This window comes from Moschus berezovskii, chromosome 13 (assembly GCF_049115385.1).
Source record: "Moschus berezovskii isolate FMDL1 chromosome 13, NW_MosBer_1.0, whole genome shotgun sequence".
Taxonomy (NCBI): Eukaryota; Metazoa; Chordata; class Mammalia; order Artiodactyla; family Moschidae; genus Moschus; species Moschus berezovskii.
Window position 1 is genome coordinate 55581076 of NC_142472.1, and position 18582 is coordinate 55599657.

At 45.5% G+C, this 18582-nt stretch overlaps 1 protein-coding gene across 1 annotated transcript in view; it reads left to right on the forward strand.

The window, feature by feature from the left end:
• Positions 1–18582, forward strand: part of MTUS2 (microtubule associated scaffold protein 2) — a 257866-nt gene that overhangs the window by 142039 nt on the left and 97245 nt on the right. Inside the window, exon 6 of the mRNA XM_055426319.2 lies at positions 2382–2593. Coding sequence (XP_055282294.2) covers positions 2382–2593 — 212 coding nt within the window. The remainder of the gene's footprint in view (positions 1–2381; positions 2594–18582) is intronic.

Below are 18582 nucleotides of genomic sequence, written 5' to 3' on the forward strand. Positions count from 1 at the left end.
CAGTGGATCTTCCTGACCCAGGAATCGAACTGGGGTCTCCTGCATTGCAGGTGGATTCTTTACCAACTGAGCTACCAGGGAAGCCAGATGTAACTATAATTTTTAATATAAAAATTAAGCAATTGTTATGCCAACCCACTCCGGTGTTCTTGACTGGAGAATCCCAGGGACGGCGGAGCCTGGTCGGCTGCCGTCTATGGGGTCACACAGAGTCGGACACGACTGAAGCGACTTAGCAGCAGCAGCAGCAGCATAACACCATTAAGCCAAGATTTTTCACCCTTGGAGAAAGGAGACATTTAGATGTACTTTAATAAATAACACTCGTACTTCTTGTAAATAATGTCCCAAAGTTGAGATAGTTTGCATAAATTTTTGTCTAAACTATGTTATCATAACCAATTCTTATAGTTGGCTTGGGAAACTCTAGCTGTAACATTTTTTTTTTCCTATTTTCTGTACATCAAAATAGAAAATAATCTGCTCTTTCCTTGGAATGGGAAAAGTAAACCTCTTCTTTCTAGTGGGTGTGCTTAGTCTCTTAGTCATGTCCAACTCTTTGCAACCCCATGGACTGTTGCCCACCAGGCCCCTCTGTCCATGGGATTCCCCAGGCAAGAATACTGGAATGGGTTGCCATTTCCTTCTCCAGGGCATCTTTCCGACCCAGGGATCATCTCTGGCAGGAGGGTTCTTTAACCCTGAGCCACCTGAGAGGCCCTTCTTCTTTCTAGAATACTTACTTGTGATTGGGCGGGTTGGCCAAAGTGTTCGTTTGAGTTTTTCCATAGATCGAACTTTTTGGCCAACCTGGTCACTCCTGCCCTCACCCTTGCTCCGCACTGGCCGGAAGGAGGTTTCCTGCTCTCACGCCGCCTGCTCTTCACTCTCCCCAGCACTAGCCACCTCCAGGCAGACAAATGCCAGCGGCGAGTAGAAAGTGGTGTGCTGCTGGGCACATTTTTTCTGAAATAAATTTAGATCAGTTTAAGAAAAATAAAGCCTGTCCGAGACGACAGAGAACTCAGCCCGTGTGCTCCCTGGGGTGTCATGCTGGTGCCAGCCTGCAAGAAACAGACTTCCTGCCTGTGGGGAGGTAGACCAAACTCATGAAGTGCTTTTCCTTAAGCTGGAGGGCTATCAAAGTTGTGTCCTTTCATTCTTCTCCCTCTTGTTTACAAGTGTTAAGGTCATGGGCCTTCTCTGAGATTATAAATATGCAGGTCCCAAGGCTGCAGTGTTTGCTTGTTATCATGTCAGTTGAGCTTCCAGCTTCAGGACTGAACCATGCTTTTCCGTCCATTAGAATCCTCTGGATAGTGACCAGATGACTGCAGATGAATTTTTCATGTTCTCTTTCCATTTTGAAGGCCCATGTTCATCCTGGCGTTCAGCCTTTGCACGCAAACTGCTTGCATTCACCTTTGTGAGAACAGAAGGTGACTGGCTCTTTTCTCTGAGTCGCCAGTGGTCACTGGGATCACCATAGATTCTATGTGCCCCTACTCAGAGTAATGCAACCAGGGGATGTGATTGGGACAAGACTGGGGGAATGGGAGAATGTTCTAGGTTCAGAGTGTGCCCCCAAACCTGTGAGTTCAGTCAGAGATGCCGCAGAGTGGATCAGCAAGTGTCCTTAGGTGTTGAGATGCCTGGTGAGGAATCAGAGAACCTGAAGCCTAGATGCTGATGCTGGCTTGCCCATAGTCAAGGGCAGGACCTCATTTCTTTGCAAGTCCACTGGGCCTCCCACATGTCATTGACTGAACAGGTGCTTGGTGCGTGCATGCTCAGTCGCTTCAGCCATGTCTGATTCTTTGCCACCCCATGGACTGTAGCCCACCAGGCTCCTCTGTCCATGGGATTCTTCAGGCAAGAACACTGGAGTGGGTTGCCATTTCCTCCTCCAGGGGAATCTTGCTGACCCAAGGATCAAACTCACATCTCCTGCCCTGCTGGATTCTTGACTGCTGAGCCGTTGGGGAAGCCCATCAGTAAAAGGGTTGCTAGGTTTTAAGTCTGGCTTCAACCTGGATTGAGTGATTTCCCTTTAGATGTTTTCCAAGAGGGATCCCCTTGAAGGAAAAAAAAAAAAAAGCCAACTGCTCCAAGTCTCTCTAAGCAGACTGGGAAGAAATGTAGGCAGCTGGGAGGAATTGGGCAACTCTGTCTGTTCCTCTGCTTCCAAGCGTGAAACCTTGCACTTGGAACCACTTCAACAGAACAACACGTTGCAGTCGTTGTGTTTTCATTTTAACACTTAGAATGACACACAGCGGGCCTTTCCTTCTCAGCCCCTTGCCAGCATCCTTGTGTCATAAGGAGCGGTTGTCACATCTGGGCTGACTGTTTTCTCACAGGTGACCCTCCTTGCTTCCTAGGGTACCCCAAGCAGAGGACCACGGCCCCCCGCAACGGGTTCTCCCCAAAGCCAGACCCGCAGGCCCGCGAGGCAGAGCGGCTGCTGGTACAGCGGCTGAAGGAGCGCTGCGAGCAGCAGGCCCGACAGCTGGGGCTCGCGCAGGCGGAGCTGAAGACCGCTGTCCGTGGCTTCCAGGCGCTCGCTGTGGCCACGCAGCTCTTCTTCGGGAAGGTGAGGCCATGCCTGGTGCATGTGGAAGTGGGAGGGCAGCGGCGGGGATGGTTCTTAGTGTGCGAGCTTTAATTCAGGTTTGGGGTTACAGATGGTTTGATTTTCAGGTGCCGCGGTATCTCAGCCAGCATCATGGGATGTTTTGGGAGCCGAGTTGAGACTTGCATGTGAAAGACGTCAGTCTGGGAAGACGGAGTCATAACCTTGATTCCAAAAGGGAAAATTACATTAAAAAAGTGGAAAAAGTGAAAGTGAAGTCGCTCAGTCATGTCCAACTCTTTGCAACCCCCTCTTGTCCATGGGGTTTTCCAGGCAAGAGTACTGGAGTGGGTTGCCATTTCCTTCTCCAGAGGGGGAAAAAAAAAGAAAGGAAAAGGTATACAGGGAGATCTGGAAGGTGAGAATAGGGCATGTGGTGGTTTGCATTTTGAACCCGAGACGGCCAGGCTCTGAGACGTCTGTGCCTCTCGGTACAGAGCAAGCCAGGGCGGCAGAGTGGGCCACTGTGGCCCTTGAGGGGACCTGGAAGCTGCCGGGCCTGGGTCTCTCCTCCGGGCCACGCTCACAGTGTGCGGGGGCCAGCATGGGGAGGGGGTGTCCCCCTGACCCCTTGGTTCTTCTGACATTGCAGAGAGGCCTTATTCCTCAGCCTAAGAGTTCAGAGTCTCCTGGGCTTGTCCAGACACGGAGTCTGTTATCAGACTTGGTTTATTGTTGTCTTTTGTGACCCCGTGGGTTGTAGCCCACCAGGCTCTTCTGTCCTTGAAATGTCCCAGGCTAGAATACCAAAGTGGGTTGCCATTTCCTTCTCCAGGGAATCTTCCTGACCCACGGATCAAACCCAAGTCTCTTGCGTCTCCTGCATTGGCAGGTGGGTTCTTTACCACTGTCACCACCTGGGAAGCCCTTGGTGCAGTCTGGTAACATTCACCAAACATAGTTCAGCCTCCCTGTCTCTCAATGTAGAAGGGAGGCGGTGGGAGCCTGGGTCTGACTTTGTACATTCTTGCTCCATCCCAGGGTGACCAAGGAGCATTTGGGGGAGAACTTAAACCTTTACTTTTGAAGTTTAAACACTACGAGTTACCATATCAGTAACCTATAAGGCATTAATTTCATGTATGGACCTCCTGGGATCTATAAATGAAAGTTAAAGTGCTATAGAAATGTCCCCCAACCAGGAAAATGAACTAACTAAATTTCCAGCTAATTTAAAGAATGAAAATCAGAAGAATATTAACCAACACCATGTCCACTGGTTTTCCTTGTTATCTGAACCTTAAAGTGCGGAGGACTCCGACCTTTTATGGCAGCCTGCAGCCTCTCTTCTCCCTCCAAGTGTAGAAGCCTCAGCTGCCCTGTTTAGTGCTTGTTTCCTTTTTTGCTTAAAGCTTTTTGCCCAGGGAGCTAATTCCTAGTGTATTGTTGTGATCAAAGACAAGATGAACAGATTTCAGTTTTATCAATAGTTTCCTTTTTGTCCTTGTCAAAATGTTAACACGAGCAATCAATGACCAATTTAAATGTTATGTTTTCCCTTCCGTTCTGGTACCTCTGGGGTCAACCTTGAAGAGTGAAATGACTATGTTCCCACCCTGTAAGAATTAAAATTACAGACATGTCTTTGAGGCACCAAAAGGGCCGGACTTGCCATGTTAAATATTGAGCAGTTTTCTCATTAGAGAGAGTCATATTTTCTTTTCTTCAGCTTGATGTATGTTTTCACTGACTGTCAGGTCTTTAATAAAGAGAGGCGATCAGGGCTGTTCATTGCAGTTCAGTGATAATATGTATTGTGTTATTCTGTCCACTGCGTCGCTTCTATGCATCAAGGATTTGTCGTAACAAAGATTTGCTGTGGATTGATTTGCCAGCAAACACCAACTTAACACATTGGTCACACACACTGTGAGGGCTTCCCTGGTGGCTCGGATGGTCAGAAATCTGGCTGTAATGCGGGAGACCCAAGCTCTATCCCTAGATCGGGAAGATTTCCCCTGGAGAAGGAAATGGCTACCCACTCCAGTATTCTTGCCTGGAGAATCCCATGGACAGAGGCTACAGTCCATGGGGTTGCAAACAGTCAGATATGACTAAGCGACTAACACTTTCATAGTTTTTTCTTTTTTTTTCCTAACATGCAGTGTGTTTTCAAGTTGGAAAAGTTTGAACCCCACTCATGGTATCATGGCAGAGAAAAAGAGTTTTCGGTGTTGAAATTAAGGGTCGGTTCCCTGTAAGGGTACATTTCTGGGCCCCAGGAGAATTCCTGTTGGCCCAGGGGCCACGAATTGTACTTCTCTGTAGCATCCACATGGCTCTTCCATCAGAGATCCCAAAGGGCTGGCAGGTGATTTGCAGGCATGTCCATCAGAGCCCCCTACTGGCTGGAGCCACACTCAGCTTGACATTTCAGCAAGACAGATGGTGGACCTGAGTTTCGTTCTCTCTTCAGTAAATCGCAACCAGCGGCTCCAGACAGGCCTCCTGATGACCGTGGAGTTTCACCACCCACATGGTGTGTCCTTGTCTTTGTCCTGATCGCAGCTCTCTCTCCAGATAAGCTCCAAAGAAACAATGGGCATTTTCTTTTTTTAAGTCTGTAATTGAACATAAGCGGCTTCCACATAGGCTGGATTTACTCCACGTGGTTTAAGATGATTGATTTGAGAATTTGTGACTGGAGTGGAGCACTCAGGGAAATAAGAGGCCAGGCAAGCCAGGAAGTGTGGGTGATGGAGCCCTCTATTGCAAGATATTGTGACCCTGACATGTTCCCTGTATCCTCTTGTGGAAAGCTGATGAGTTATTATTATTTTTATGTGGGAGACATGGTCATACCCCAGCATACTCTAGCTATGCAGAGCATGACCACCACAGCCAGCCTGAGAGAACAAGGTCTTTCTGCTCTTCTCCTTAAAGACCTTGCTGGAGCTCCACACCTGTATCTGTTCTGGGCTGTAGCATTCTGTCTACAAAGCCTGGTGTGGTAGAGCAAGGGCACTGTGCTGGCGAGGGGTCAGTCCCACCAACGCCTTCATCCCCCTTAGGACTTGAGCAAGTTCCTATCCCTCTTGGAGCCTTGTCAGCATCACCCATGGGAAATTAACACATCCTTGCCCTACTCGGCTTCCTGCTGCCAAGTCCCCTCTGACCAGTCATCTTTGAGTCTCAAAGTTTCCTCATTGCAAATAGGATCATTAATAACTCTTCACAAGGTTATAGAGAGAACGTCATGAATTAATGGGAAAGGTACTTGGAACAATATTCAGTAAAGCATCCTTTTTGAGGACAAGGAAATCTGACAAATATTTTACTCTCAAGCAGGATGAGTAAGACATAGGTGAGAAATGTAAAGCGAAAACACACAACAGACCCCTCTTATTTCATTTTATGTATATAAAGGATTTGACTTGGGTGTCCTTTAAGAATAGAAGCAGTTTTCTAGTCCACCTATTCAGCTGGGGCTATGTATTTTTCCAGAATGTGCTGATTCCATTAAGGATGGGAAGTCACTGGAAAAGGAATCAGGAGCCTAGATAAGAATCTTCCATTTCTGCCCTGTGCTTCACAGCTCATGGCATAGCGGCTGTGAGCGTTTCAGGTGTGTTTCAGCCTGAGCCCAGTGTCCGGGGACGCTCAGATGTCACCTTTAAGTGCCAACACCAGCCTCACATTTACGCTGATTCTAGGTAGCTTCACTCTGCCGACAGGGCACGGTCCTCACCACCAGCCAGACAACTTTGCTGAAATCTGTGGTCTCGGACCTCTGGGGGAGTGTAGTAAGAAGTGTGACTCTCAGGGACTCGCACTTCTCAGGGTCATGTTGAAAGATGATTTGTTTTAATCTTTCTCTTCCTGGTTCCTGGGAACACTACTCTTTAGCAGCCCCTGGTGGCTAATCCAGGAAACAACACAGATGATGGTCCTGTTAGTAATGTATTCAGCGGCATGCCTCGCCCTGTAGCATCAAATTTTACAAGTTACATCTGAGAGTGTATTCGTTTTCATTTAATTTTAACCCGGTTTATTATGTTTATTCAGTTTTTCATATTGGTTTGTATAATTTTTATCATTTCATTTTATGAATGTGACAGATGTTGGTTTTAATTATTTTTGTTTATTATTGAAAATATTATTAGGCATACAGAGAATGAAAGTTAATGTCAAGCACTTGTGTATTTTCTAAGCTTAATCAAAATTAATAATGCATCAGCCTCCTTATCCCTAAAGTATATAGTGTGAAAGTGTTAGTTGCTGCCTTCTCAGACTCTTTCCATCTCCTCTGTCCGTGGGATTTCCCAGCCCAGAATACTGGAGTGGGTTTGCCCTTTCCTTCTCCAGTGGTTCTCCCTGACCCAGGGATTTTGAACCTGGGTCTCCTGCATTGCGGGCAGATTCTTTACTGTCTGAGCCACCAGGGAAGCCCCAGGTAGGGGTGTACATATTTTTAAATATAGTTCATATATTTAACTTTTCATCTTCAATTCACTTATGGTAGTAGGTTTTAATCAACCCTGCCTCCACCAATGAAAGGTTCTATAGAGTTCAAAAAGTAAAAAACAAAGCATTTTAATAACAACATCACTCTTGTTTATTGGCCATCTCCAGTGTCCTGGGCAGTTTATATATATCATTTTAACTCTCACAAAACCCTGCCTGGTGTTGACGTTATTTTCATTGGACAGTTGAGGAAACTGAGGCTCAGGGAGGGTCTGTAGCCTTTCCAAGACAATAGAATTAGAAAGCAGTGGAGCCACAATTCAACCCATATCAGTTCAATTCAGTTCAGTTCAGTCTCTCAGTTGTGTCCGACTCTTTTTGACCCCATGGACTGCAGCACACCAGGCCTCCCTGTCCATCACCAACTCCCGGAGTTTACTCAAACTCATGTCCATTGAGTCAGTGATGCCATCCAACTGTCTCATCCTCTGTCTTCCTCTTCTCCTCCTGCCTTCAATCTTCCCCAGCATCAGGGTGTTTTCAAATGAGTCAGTTCTTCGTATCAGGTGGCCAAAGTATTGGAGTTTCAGCTTCAACATCAGTCCTCTCAATGAATATTCAGGACTAATTTCCCTTAGGATGGACTGGTTGGATCTCCTTGTAGTCCAAGGGACTCTCAAGAGTCTCCTCCAACACCACAGTTCAAAAGCATCAATTCTTCAGCACTCAGCTTTCTTCACCGTCCAACTCTCACACCCATACATGACCACTGGAAAAACCATAGCCTTGACTAGACGGACCTTTGTTGGCAAAGTAATGTCATATCAACCCATGTCCAGCCCATGTTTTCCAGAATGTTATGGTACTTCCTCTCCCTCTCCCCACAGCCTTTGAGGCTGTGAGGATTTGTACTGTGCCTTACATTCGGGGGAGGATTGGGAACGTGGTCCATTTGTACCAGGACCCTCCTGGCCTGAGTGAATTACAGCAAGACCTCTTTACTCCACACATACTCTTTGGATTATCTCTGACCCCAAATATACATCACCATGCATCCTAGCCATTCAGTTTAATTCCACACCTGTTGGTTAAGTGGAAGATTTAAAAACTCAGTCTTAGACCCTGCCTTTTAATTCTAAAGGGGAAAGACACTTGTTCAGATCCCTGGAGGACAGAGTATTGATGTGGCTCTCAGGGATCCCACAAGGAGTGATTACTCCAGCTGGGGCCATAGGGCCATTCAGAGAGGACGGATGCTCATGGACTGGCCCTCGAGAGTAAATCAGGCTTCCACAGCAGAGGTGGGGGGCCCAGCATAGCAGGTGGCACAGCTCTGGAACAAACCAGGCTGGATCTGCCAGGAGTAGAGTCTGATTTGCCTAAAGTGTGGAGCTTCTGGACTGTCAGTAGCCAGAAATGAGGCAGAAGGGTTTGGTGACTTAAATAGCAAAGTAAAGAGAGGCTCAATTTGAGGCAGTCAGGAGGCACTGAGAATTTCGGACAGAGTACATTTGAAGCTGCATTGCAGGACAATTAATATGATAGCAGAGTATGGGATGGAAGGTAGAAAGACAACCCCAAGCAGAGAAAACACTTAGGAAGCTCAGCTGCTTGTAGTAATAATCTGGGCAAAAGGTGGGAGGGTGAGGAGGAGGGTCTGACACAAAGGAGAGAGCAGATACAGGACCCCAGGACCCAGCCTGTGAGCCAGTTAGGGGGTCCATTGGGGTTTACAGAGTCCAAGAGGCTTCATCCCCACCCTGGCCCCAACAAATCCCAAATAGAAATCACAAAACTGAGGAATGTTATATTCATGTAGGACTCTTGTGTTTATGGCTCAGGAATATTTGTAAAGAGGTTGCGGGTTCTCTGTTTTCTCTGGAACTTCACACTTTGTGCATCCATGAGCCCTCAGGGTCCAGGTTCAGTGGACCTGTAGGGGTGGGCATTTTTCCTCCAAAAATATACTTTTACTCAACTATCACCTGTTCCTTTGAAATTCAGAAAAAAAATTGTCCAGAATCCTATTCCACATTCCAGGAGTGCTCTCTGTCCCATTCTCTCAGGAATTTCAGGTGGGAGGAGCTTATTTTTTTATATTAATAGTTACCTATGAAGATCCCCTGGAGAAGGAAATGGCAACCCACTCCAGGATTCTTGGCTTGGAGAACCCCATTGACAGAGGAGCCTAGTCCCACATGCAGCATCCCCCTCCCCTACCTGGACTAGTCCCGCTTTGTCGATTTCCAGGATTCTTTGTGCTTTATGATGCTGGGGGCTCCATGAGGGAGTTAACCATGGGTTTAAATGTCAGGAGAGAAAAATGAAGCTCTAGAAAAGCAGACTTGGGAGTCATTTGTATAGAAGTGACATTAAAGCAGTGAGATTGACAAGAACGTGTGTACAAGAGGACACGGGACAGAGCCTCGGTAGGGACCCAAGGAGGAGGAGTGGGAAAGAAAGGAAACACAGGAGATGAGGAGAAAAGTCATGGCGAACAGGAGAGTCCCTCCTCGAAGAAGCCAAATGAGAGACGAGTTTCTGAAGGAGGGAGTGAATTGCAAAACCAGGTGCCAGACAGTGGATGAGATGCTGCAGAATGAGAAAGTATCCCAGAGTTTGGCACTTTCAGAGGAGCATCTGTAAATGCGTCAGAACAAGCAGACTCCCCTGATTCCTTAACAACCAGATGGTTCAACAGGTTTGGCCTCCATCACCTTGGACTCCAAAATCACTGAGTATGGTGACTGCAGCCATGAAATTAAAAGAGGCTTGTTCCTTGGAAGAAAAACTATGACAAACCTAGACAGTATAATAAAAAACAGGCATCATTTTGCTGACAGAGATCCATCTCGTCAAAGCTATGGTTTTTCTAGTAGTCATGTACAGATGTAAGAGTTGAACCATAAATAAGATCCAGCACCAAAGAACTGATAATTTCAAATTGTGGTGCTGTTAAAGACTCTTGAGAGTCCCTTGGACCGAAAGGAGATCAAACCAGTCAATCCTAAAGGAAATCAACCCTGAATATTCATTGGAAGGACTGATGCTGAAACTGAAGCTCCAATACTTATGGCCACCTCATGCGATGAGTTGACTCACTGGAAAAGACCCTGATCCTGGCAAAGATTAAAGGTGGGAGAAGAAGGGGACGACAGAGGATGAGATGGTTGGATGGCATCACCGACTTGATGACATGGGTTTGAGCAAGCTCTGGAAGTTGGTGATGGACAGAGAAGCTTGGCATGCTGCTGTCCGTTTGGTTGCAAAGGGTTGGACATGACTGAGCGACTGAACAAGCTTGTCGTGAAGCTGGTGCTTTTCCCCATCAGAAATGGCAATGGTGACATCTACAGGGCATTGGCTGGAAATGAAATCTGTGCTCTGAGAAGAGTGCTGGCCAAGTATTACTTTAAATTCCAGAGTGTTTTACAAAAGCAGGTGCTGCTCTCCTCCCCTCGTTCACTAAAGTGCAAATTGCAAACCTGCCTGTTCCACACACATAAGTGATAGTAGGTTTGAAATTAAAATCACACAACTGCTTTCCTTTTTCATTTTATTCCTGACAATCAAAGTACTAAGACAGCAAGAATAAGATTGATGTCACACACTGCAAGCGGTTTGCCTAGGAGATCATTCATAAAAGCAATTACATATTGAGAGTCCAACAATCTATGTCTGTAATTCAGTCCCTAGAGATTATAAAGGCCCGTGATGTCTGCTCCACCAGGAACAGAAGGAGAAATATTTAAAACTGAAAAATATTGACTCTGTAACATGGCAGTGTTCTCTTTAAAACAGAGGCATCATGAAAACTGTGCTGACAAAATAGGTAGAGGGGGTATCATTTTTCAAATTTTTCTTCAGTAGTATTTCCCCATTATTTTTTCAGTGTGAAAGAATTTCAGTGCCAGAAATATATATTTTACAAGCATAAAGGAGGCAGAAGGCGAGGAGGAAAGAAATGAAGAATAAATGCAATGCATGCATGTTAAGTCACTTTAGTCGTGTTTGACTCTTTGGGGCCCCATCGACTACAGCCTGCCAGGCTCCTTTGTCCATGGGATTCTCCAGGCAGGAATACTGGAGTGGGTTGCCATGCCCTCCTCCAGGGGATCTTCCTGACCCAGGGATCGAACCCACATCCCCTGTATTGGCAAGCGGGTTCTTTACCTCTAGTGCCACCTGGGAAGCCCCAATGCAATGCATAGAAAAGTTATAAAGATATTAATCTAGCCAGAACAATAGTCACATGAAATGTGAGTGGTCTAAACACACTACTTAAAAGACAGAGATAGTCAAAAAGGGTTTTTTTTTAAACGTAACTATATGTTTTCCGCAAGAAAACCTATTTAAATATAAAGACTGTGTTCCATGTTCAGTGGCAGCCTGTATGGTGGGGGGGAGTTTGAGGGAGAATGGATGCATGGATATGTATGGCTGAGTTGTTCTGCTATACATCCAACACTATTGCAACATTGTGAATCCACTATACTCCAATATAAAATAAAAAGTTTAAAAAATAAGTAAGTATGAAGACTCTTGTCAGAGTAAAGGGATGGAGAAAGATATACCATGCTAACACTAATCCAGAGAAAGTTGGAATAGCTATAATTTTATAGTCTTAGACAAAGTGGACTCCAGAATAAGATCATCACAGATAAAGAGGATACCACATTATGAATGAAGGGATCAGTTCTTCAAGAGACATAAAAAACATGAGGGTAGTTAGGATGAGATGGTTGGATGACATCATCGACTCAATGGACATGAGTTAAGTTTGCGCAAACTCCAGGAGTTGGTGAAGGAGCCAGAAGCCTGGTGTGCTGCAGTCCTGGGGTCATGAAGAGTAGGACATGACTGAGCACCGGAACAAACTATTGATATGTTAGGTTGACTCTGTTTGGATCCAGTGACTTTACATTCAGGAATTGCTCAGTTGTTCTAGTACAGAGAACCTTGTCACTTTAATCTTTAGAAAAATCTGCTGAAAAGCCTCCAGGATTTAGAGGAAAATCAGCTGTAAATACCCAATGTGTCCTGAGTACTGTTCTTCCCTTTATATTTTTATGTGCATCATCTCATTTAATCCTCACATTAAACTTCTGATGCAGGTGTTTTGATGCCCATTATATAGATAACTCAAGTTGCCTTGATCAGTTATTTTGCTTATTACTTCCTTCATCAACTATTTAACAAGCACCTGGTAGTCTCAGAATAATGAAATAAATAGTAAATCCAGTCAAATATCTCTCCGAACATTTGCAAAGCACCAAGGAATTTCCCTCCTGGTCCAGTGGTTAGGATCCATCTTGCAATGCAGAGGACGTGGGTTTGATCCCTGGTCAGGGGGCTAAGACCCCACATGCTTCAGGGCTGAAAAACCAAAAAATCATAAAGCAGAAGCAGTATCGTAACAAATACAATAAAGACTTTGAAAATGGTCCACATCAAAAAAAATCGTTAAAAAAATTGTCAGGGTATGTATGGAAACATGGATTGAAAAACATGACTCAGCTGTCTGCTGTCAACAAGAATTTTGCTTAAAATACAGAAAGATGCAGGTTAAAAGTATCAATAAAAGGATGGAACATGGGACCACAAATCAAAAGTCATGGTGTGGCTGTGTTGATAGCAGACAAGGTAGCCTTCAGAGCAGAGAAAATCACCAGGGGTAAGAGGGATGTTATACAATGTAAAAGGGTTAATTTACCAAGAACATGTAACAGTCCTCAATGTGTCTGTCTAACAACAGAGCTTTAAAACACACCAGGCAAAAACAGAACTGAAAGGAGAAGATGACAAATATAAAATTATGCCCGGGAGATTTCAGCACCTCCTCTCTCAGTAACAAACAGAAGCAGTCGGCAGAAGACTAGAAGGTACAGAAGAAGTGAATGACATCAGTAACCAATGAGAACTTACAGATGTTTATAAAATACTGCAGCCAACAATGGCAGAATGTACATTCTTTTCAGTGCACATGAAACATTCATAAGATAGAACGTATTTAGGATCATAAAATTTACAAATTTTAAGTAGTTAGAATCATGCAAAATATGTTATCTGACCTTGATGAAATTAGGCAAAAGTCAGTAAGAGAAGGATAACAGGAAAACCTTTAACCATTTGGAAGTTAAAGGACACGTGCTAAATAACCCGAGTGTCAAAAAGAAGTCTCAAGGGAAATTTTTAAACTGAAATGAAAAAAAAAAAGAAATTGCAACATTTATTTAGAAATTTGTGCAACACGGCTAACATCATGCCTAAGATGATATTTATAGTATTAAAAACTCAGAAAAGACAAAAGATTTAAATCAATAAGCTTCTACCTCAAGACACTAGAAAAAGAATATATGTTCATAGCACAAAAATAACCTCAGAGCAAGGAAACGCAAAGAAATAAAGACAGGAGGAGAAATTAGTGACACTGAAAACAGAAAAATAATCGAATCAATGAAACTGATAGCGGTTTGTTTGAAACAGTCAACAAAACTGATAAACGTCAGTCTGACAAACAAAAAGACAAACTTAGCAGCATCAGGAATGGGAGGGGAAATCACCACAGGTCTCACAGGCATTCGGAAGGAATGATCTGTTGATGCACATAACAGCTCGCATGATTTGCAGAGGCTTTATGCTCAGTTCAAGAAGCTACACTCGCGATGGCATGCTCTTTGATTCTGTGAGATCATCCAAAAGGCAAAACCGTAGCGATGGAAAACAGATTAGTAGTTGCCAGGGGTCAGGGATGTGGGAAGGGTGTACAGAGGGAGATTTTTTTTTAAATTTTTTATTTTGGTGTATAGCTGATTAGCAATGTTGTGATAGTTACAGGTGAACAGCAATGGACTCAGCCATGCATACATATGTATCCATTCTCCCCCAGTGGAGAAAGCTAACTCACTGGAAAAGACTTTACACTGGGAAAGATTGAGGGCAGGATGAGAAGGAGGTGACAGAGGATGAGATGGTTGGATGGCATCACCGACTCAGTGGACGTGCGTTTGGGCAGGCTCTGGGAGATGGTAAAGGACAGGGAAGCCTGGTGTGCTGCAGTCCATGCGGTCACAATGAGTCGGACCTGACTTAGAGATTGAACAACAATAGTTCTCCCCAAAACTCCCCTCCCATCCAGGCTGCCACATAACCTTGTGCTGTACAGTAGGTAAAGGGAGATTTTTGAAACAGTGGAACTGTTCTATATTCTAGTTGTGGTGGTAGTTATAAAAACCTATGCATGTTTTCACATTTATAGACCAGTACACACAAAAAAAGTCACGTGCACACACAACACAGTGTTATTATATGTTAATTTTTTTTTTTTAGGTAATTAATTTGTTTTTTATTGGAGGCAAATTATTTTACAATATTATATTGGTTGGTTTTGCCATACATTGATATGAATTTGCCCCGGGTTTACATAAGTTCCCCCTCCTGAACCCCCCTCCCACCTCCCTCCTCCCTTTATCCTCCCTCTGGGTCATCCCCGCATGCCAGCCCCGAGCATCCTATAACATGCATTGACCCTGAACTAGTGATTCATTTCACATATGACAACATACGTGTTTCAATGCCATTCTCCCAAATCATCCCACCCTCACCCTCTCCCATAGAGTCCCAAAGACTATTCTATACATCTGTGTCTCTTTTGCTGTCTCGTATACAGGGTTATCATTTGCATCTTTCTAAATTCCATATATATGTGTTAGTATACTGTATTGGTGTTTTTCTTTCTGGCTTAAAGTAAATTTTTAAAAATTGCAATCCATATGTCATTTTCTTATTGTCCTTTGGGTCTTATTCTTTAGAAACTTACAGGAAAGGCAGATGTATCTAGTGTTTGATGAGATGCATTCTCCTCCTTCACAGGAATAGGTTATATTTGTAGTGGGACAGTGTGTAGAGTGTCGCTTTGCAGTACGTCATATTCAGAGCATTTATCCACGTGCTCCGGCCCAGTCTAAGACTTGGTCCACCCAGCACAAGACACTACTCGCTGTAGCTCAGCCTTGGAGCTAACAAGGACCCAGATTCTCACCTTCAGCCTGAAAAGCCCAAGAGGCAGAGAAAGCTTTGAAAAGGGCAGTTAATCTGAGCAGAGGTGAATTTCTTAGCCTCCTGGTCTTCCTCAGTTAAAGGGAAATTATCCAATCTGGGAAGGGGAAGAGAATACCAGAAGAATTGCAAGATCAAGCTTACTCGGTTTGCACCTGTTTCAGGATGAATCTAAGAGGAGAAACAAAACTCAGTGGAACCTCCAGAATTCAGTGGGTCTCAGGATGATGGCAGTGGGGAGGGCTTCCCTGGTGGCTCAGTGGTAAAGACTCCACCTGCCAATGCAGGAGACATGGGTTTGATCCCTGGCTCAGGAAGATCCCCTGGGGAAGGGAATGGCAACCCACTCCAGTATTCTGGCCTGGAGAATCCCATGGACAGAGGAGTCTGGGGGGCTGCAGTCCATGGGGCTCCCAAAAGAGTCGGACACGACTGAGCAACTCAGCAACAACAATGAAAGAGTAATGGGGCTCCTTGCCTCGCTCATCTCACGTGGAATCCTGGTGGTCACAGACCTTCCTGACCTCCTTCGAGCCACGGTGGACTGAGGGTGGCAGAGCAGCGGTGGATGGAAAGGGGGAGGGCAGGATGAGTGCCCTGGCAGCTTTAGGGTGTGGAGAACACCACCCACACGGGATGGAGCGGGAGGTCGGCGTGCACGTAATGGCCAGAGGCCACAGTGCGAACGCTGTGAGGACAGAGCCAGGGACCACAGCCCTTATGGCACGCGTGGTTGTGCACACAGCAGGTATGAGGTGACAGGAGACACCAGAGTCCTTCCAGATGAGTCACGGATCGGAGGCTGCCAGCCCCAGAACACGCGGAAGGAGAGCCGGAGGCTGCTCAGCCCAGCCCACACCAGGACCCACTTGGAATCAAGCTGGGAGGCCTGGGAGAGAAGAAAACCTGGGAGAGGGGAGCTTCAACTGGAAAGTGGCTGGTTTCTGTCACCCTAAATTGAGAAATTATGACATCACCAGCTCACTGGACATGAGTTTGAGCAAACTCAGGGAGATTGTGAAGGACAGGGAAGCCTGGTGTGCTGCAGTCCATGGGGTTGCAAAGAATTGGACACGACTGAGCGACTGAACAGCAACAATGGTTTTTAACCTAAAAGCCACAAGATTATATTTCTCCAAACTGAGGAAAATCAGAGGCACCAAGTAGAGATGAAGGGCGGTCAGAGAATAAGAAAAGTATACTTGTGATGACTTGAATTTTTGACGTTCATATCTATAACAGTCTTTTTTTTTAAAGTTATGACTGAAAATAAGAAGGAAAGGTGAAATTTGTGTTATCTGAGCTGGTAATGTGTTCTAGCCTCCAGAGGAGGCCCCAGGGCTATAAAAACCACCCTGTAAGTGAGGCAGTCTCCTTATCACAGATGGAAAAATGGAGATGAGAGAGGCTTGGTAGCGAAGGCTGCACAGTGCAGCCAGGATTTGAAGGCATCTGACTCTCAACCAGTGTTCTTTGCCCCTGTATTCCACACCACCTCTCACAACAGGAAGAAACACAAGGGCAACTGGTCACTCGGATCCCAGGATACCCCTGTCCCATGGCCAGGAGGAGAGAGAGGCTTAGGGGACACAGTCAGCTGGCATCAGAGTGGCCAGCGTTGGTCCTGACGTGGGTAGCCGTGAATCTCAGACGATACTGGAGAACAGCCTCAGACCACGAACTCACCCGTACTCTGTATTGTGATTTCGAGCTGCATATAGTAACACTTGCTTTAAAGATAACAGAGTTTAAAGTGGGGGAGTTCCCAGGAGAAAGGGGGCTCCCTGCACCAGACTCACTTCTCCGTGGGTTGGACTTTGGTCTTGCTAGTGAGCTGTCGCATGTTGGTGGTCTCAATCTTTAATTCCTATTTGCAGTAGAGTGAGTCCTCTACATGCAAATGAGTTCCATTCCGAGAGCACGTTCATCAGTCCAATTTGTTCATAAGACCAACAAAGTTAGCCTAGGTACCCAGCTAACAGCTCTAGAGTTCTGAACTGTACATCACCGCTGCTTTTACCCTTGCTTCTGGACATCCTGGGCTTGAAATAAAGATGCTATACAGTATTTTATACTGTACAGTGAAGTACACGAAAGAACAACCACTTGCAGAAGACACACACACAGTACAATGCATGCCAGACTTGTGAACCAACCTACGTGATTGGACACGCAAACAGACATTCACATCTTCACAGGTTTGCAACTTGAAGGTTTGTTTTTGGGGGACTTACTGTAGTTAGGTTGTTCTGATAGAGGAAGGGAGGCTTCACAGAGTGCTGGCTTCACAGAGTGCTCCTCTCAGCAAAGAAGAAACCAGTCAGTTTAGGCTGCCACAGAGCCCATGCCTGCCTGGGAACAGCCCTGACCGCCTGTTTTTTATTCCCTTCTAGGAAAATCTGCATTGATTTTAGGAGGACTAAAATTAGCTAAGGAATAAAGAGGTAAAACAACCCAGATTGGACTCCATAGCTGACTGGAATCCTTCCTGAGCCTGGAATCTATAGCTGGAGACCTCAAGAGGCAGATTTCTCCTGAGACACAGGCAGTCCTGGAGTTGAGGAAGAGAGAAAGTTCTGTGCCAGGAAAGAATCTGGGGTATATAATGTAGACTAGCCAGGGTGAGGAACAAGTCTGCATCTGGGGCAAGCAAAGAAGGGCTAAATTCCTAACACAATGAAGCAAAAGGATTTGATGTTACGTAATCAGAAGCTGTCTGTGCTCATAGCATAGAGCTTCAGTTCAGTTCAGTTCAGTTCAGTCGCTCAGTCGTGTCCGACTCTCCGCGACCCCATGAATCAAAGCACGCCAGGCCTCCCTGTCCATCACCAACTCCCGGAGTTCACTCAAACTCATGTCCATCAAGTCGGTGATGCCATCCAGCCATCTCATTCTCTGTCGTCCCCTTCTCCTCCCGCCCCCAATCCCTCCTAGCATCAGAGTCTTTTCCAGTGAGTCAACTCATCGCATGAGGTGGCCAAAGTATTGGAGTTTCAGCTTCAGCATCAGTCCTTCCAATGAACACCCAGGACTGATCTCCTTTAGAATGGACTGGTTGGATCTCCTTGCAGTCCAAGGGACTCTCAAGAGTCTTCTCCAACACCGCAGTTCAAAAGCATCAATTCTTTGGTGATCAGCTTTCTTCATAGTCCAACTCTCACATCCATACATGACCACGGGAAAAAACCATAGCCTTGACTAGACGGACCTTGGTTGGCAAAGTAATGTCTCTGGTTTTTAATATATTATCTAGTTTGGTCATAGCTTTCCTCCCAAGGAGTAAGCGTCTTTTAATTTCATGGCTGCAGTCAGCATCTGCAGTGATTGTTATTCAGTCACTCAGTTGTATCTGTGACTCTCTGTGACCCCATGGACCACTGCACACCAGGCTCCCCTGACCTTTGCCATCTCCCAGAGCTTGCTCAACCCATGTCCATTGAGTCAGTGATGCCATCCAACTATCTCATCTTCTGTCGTCCCCTTCTCCT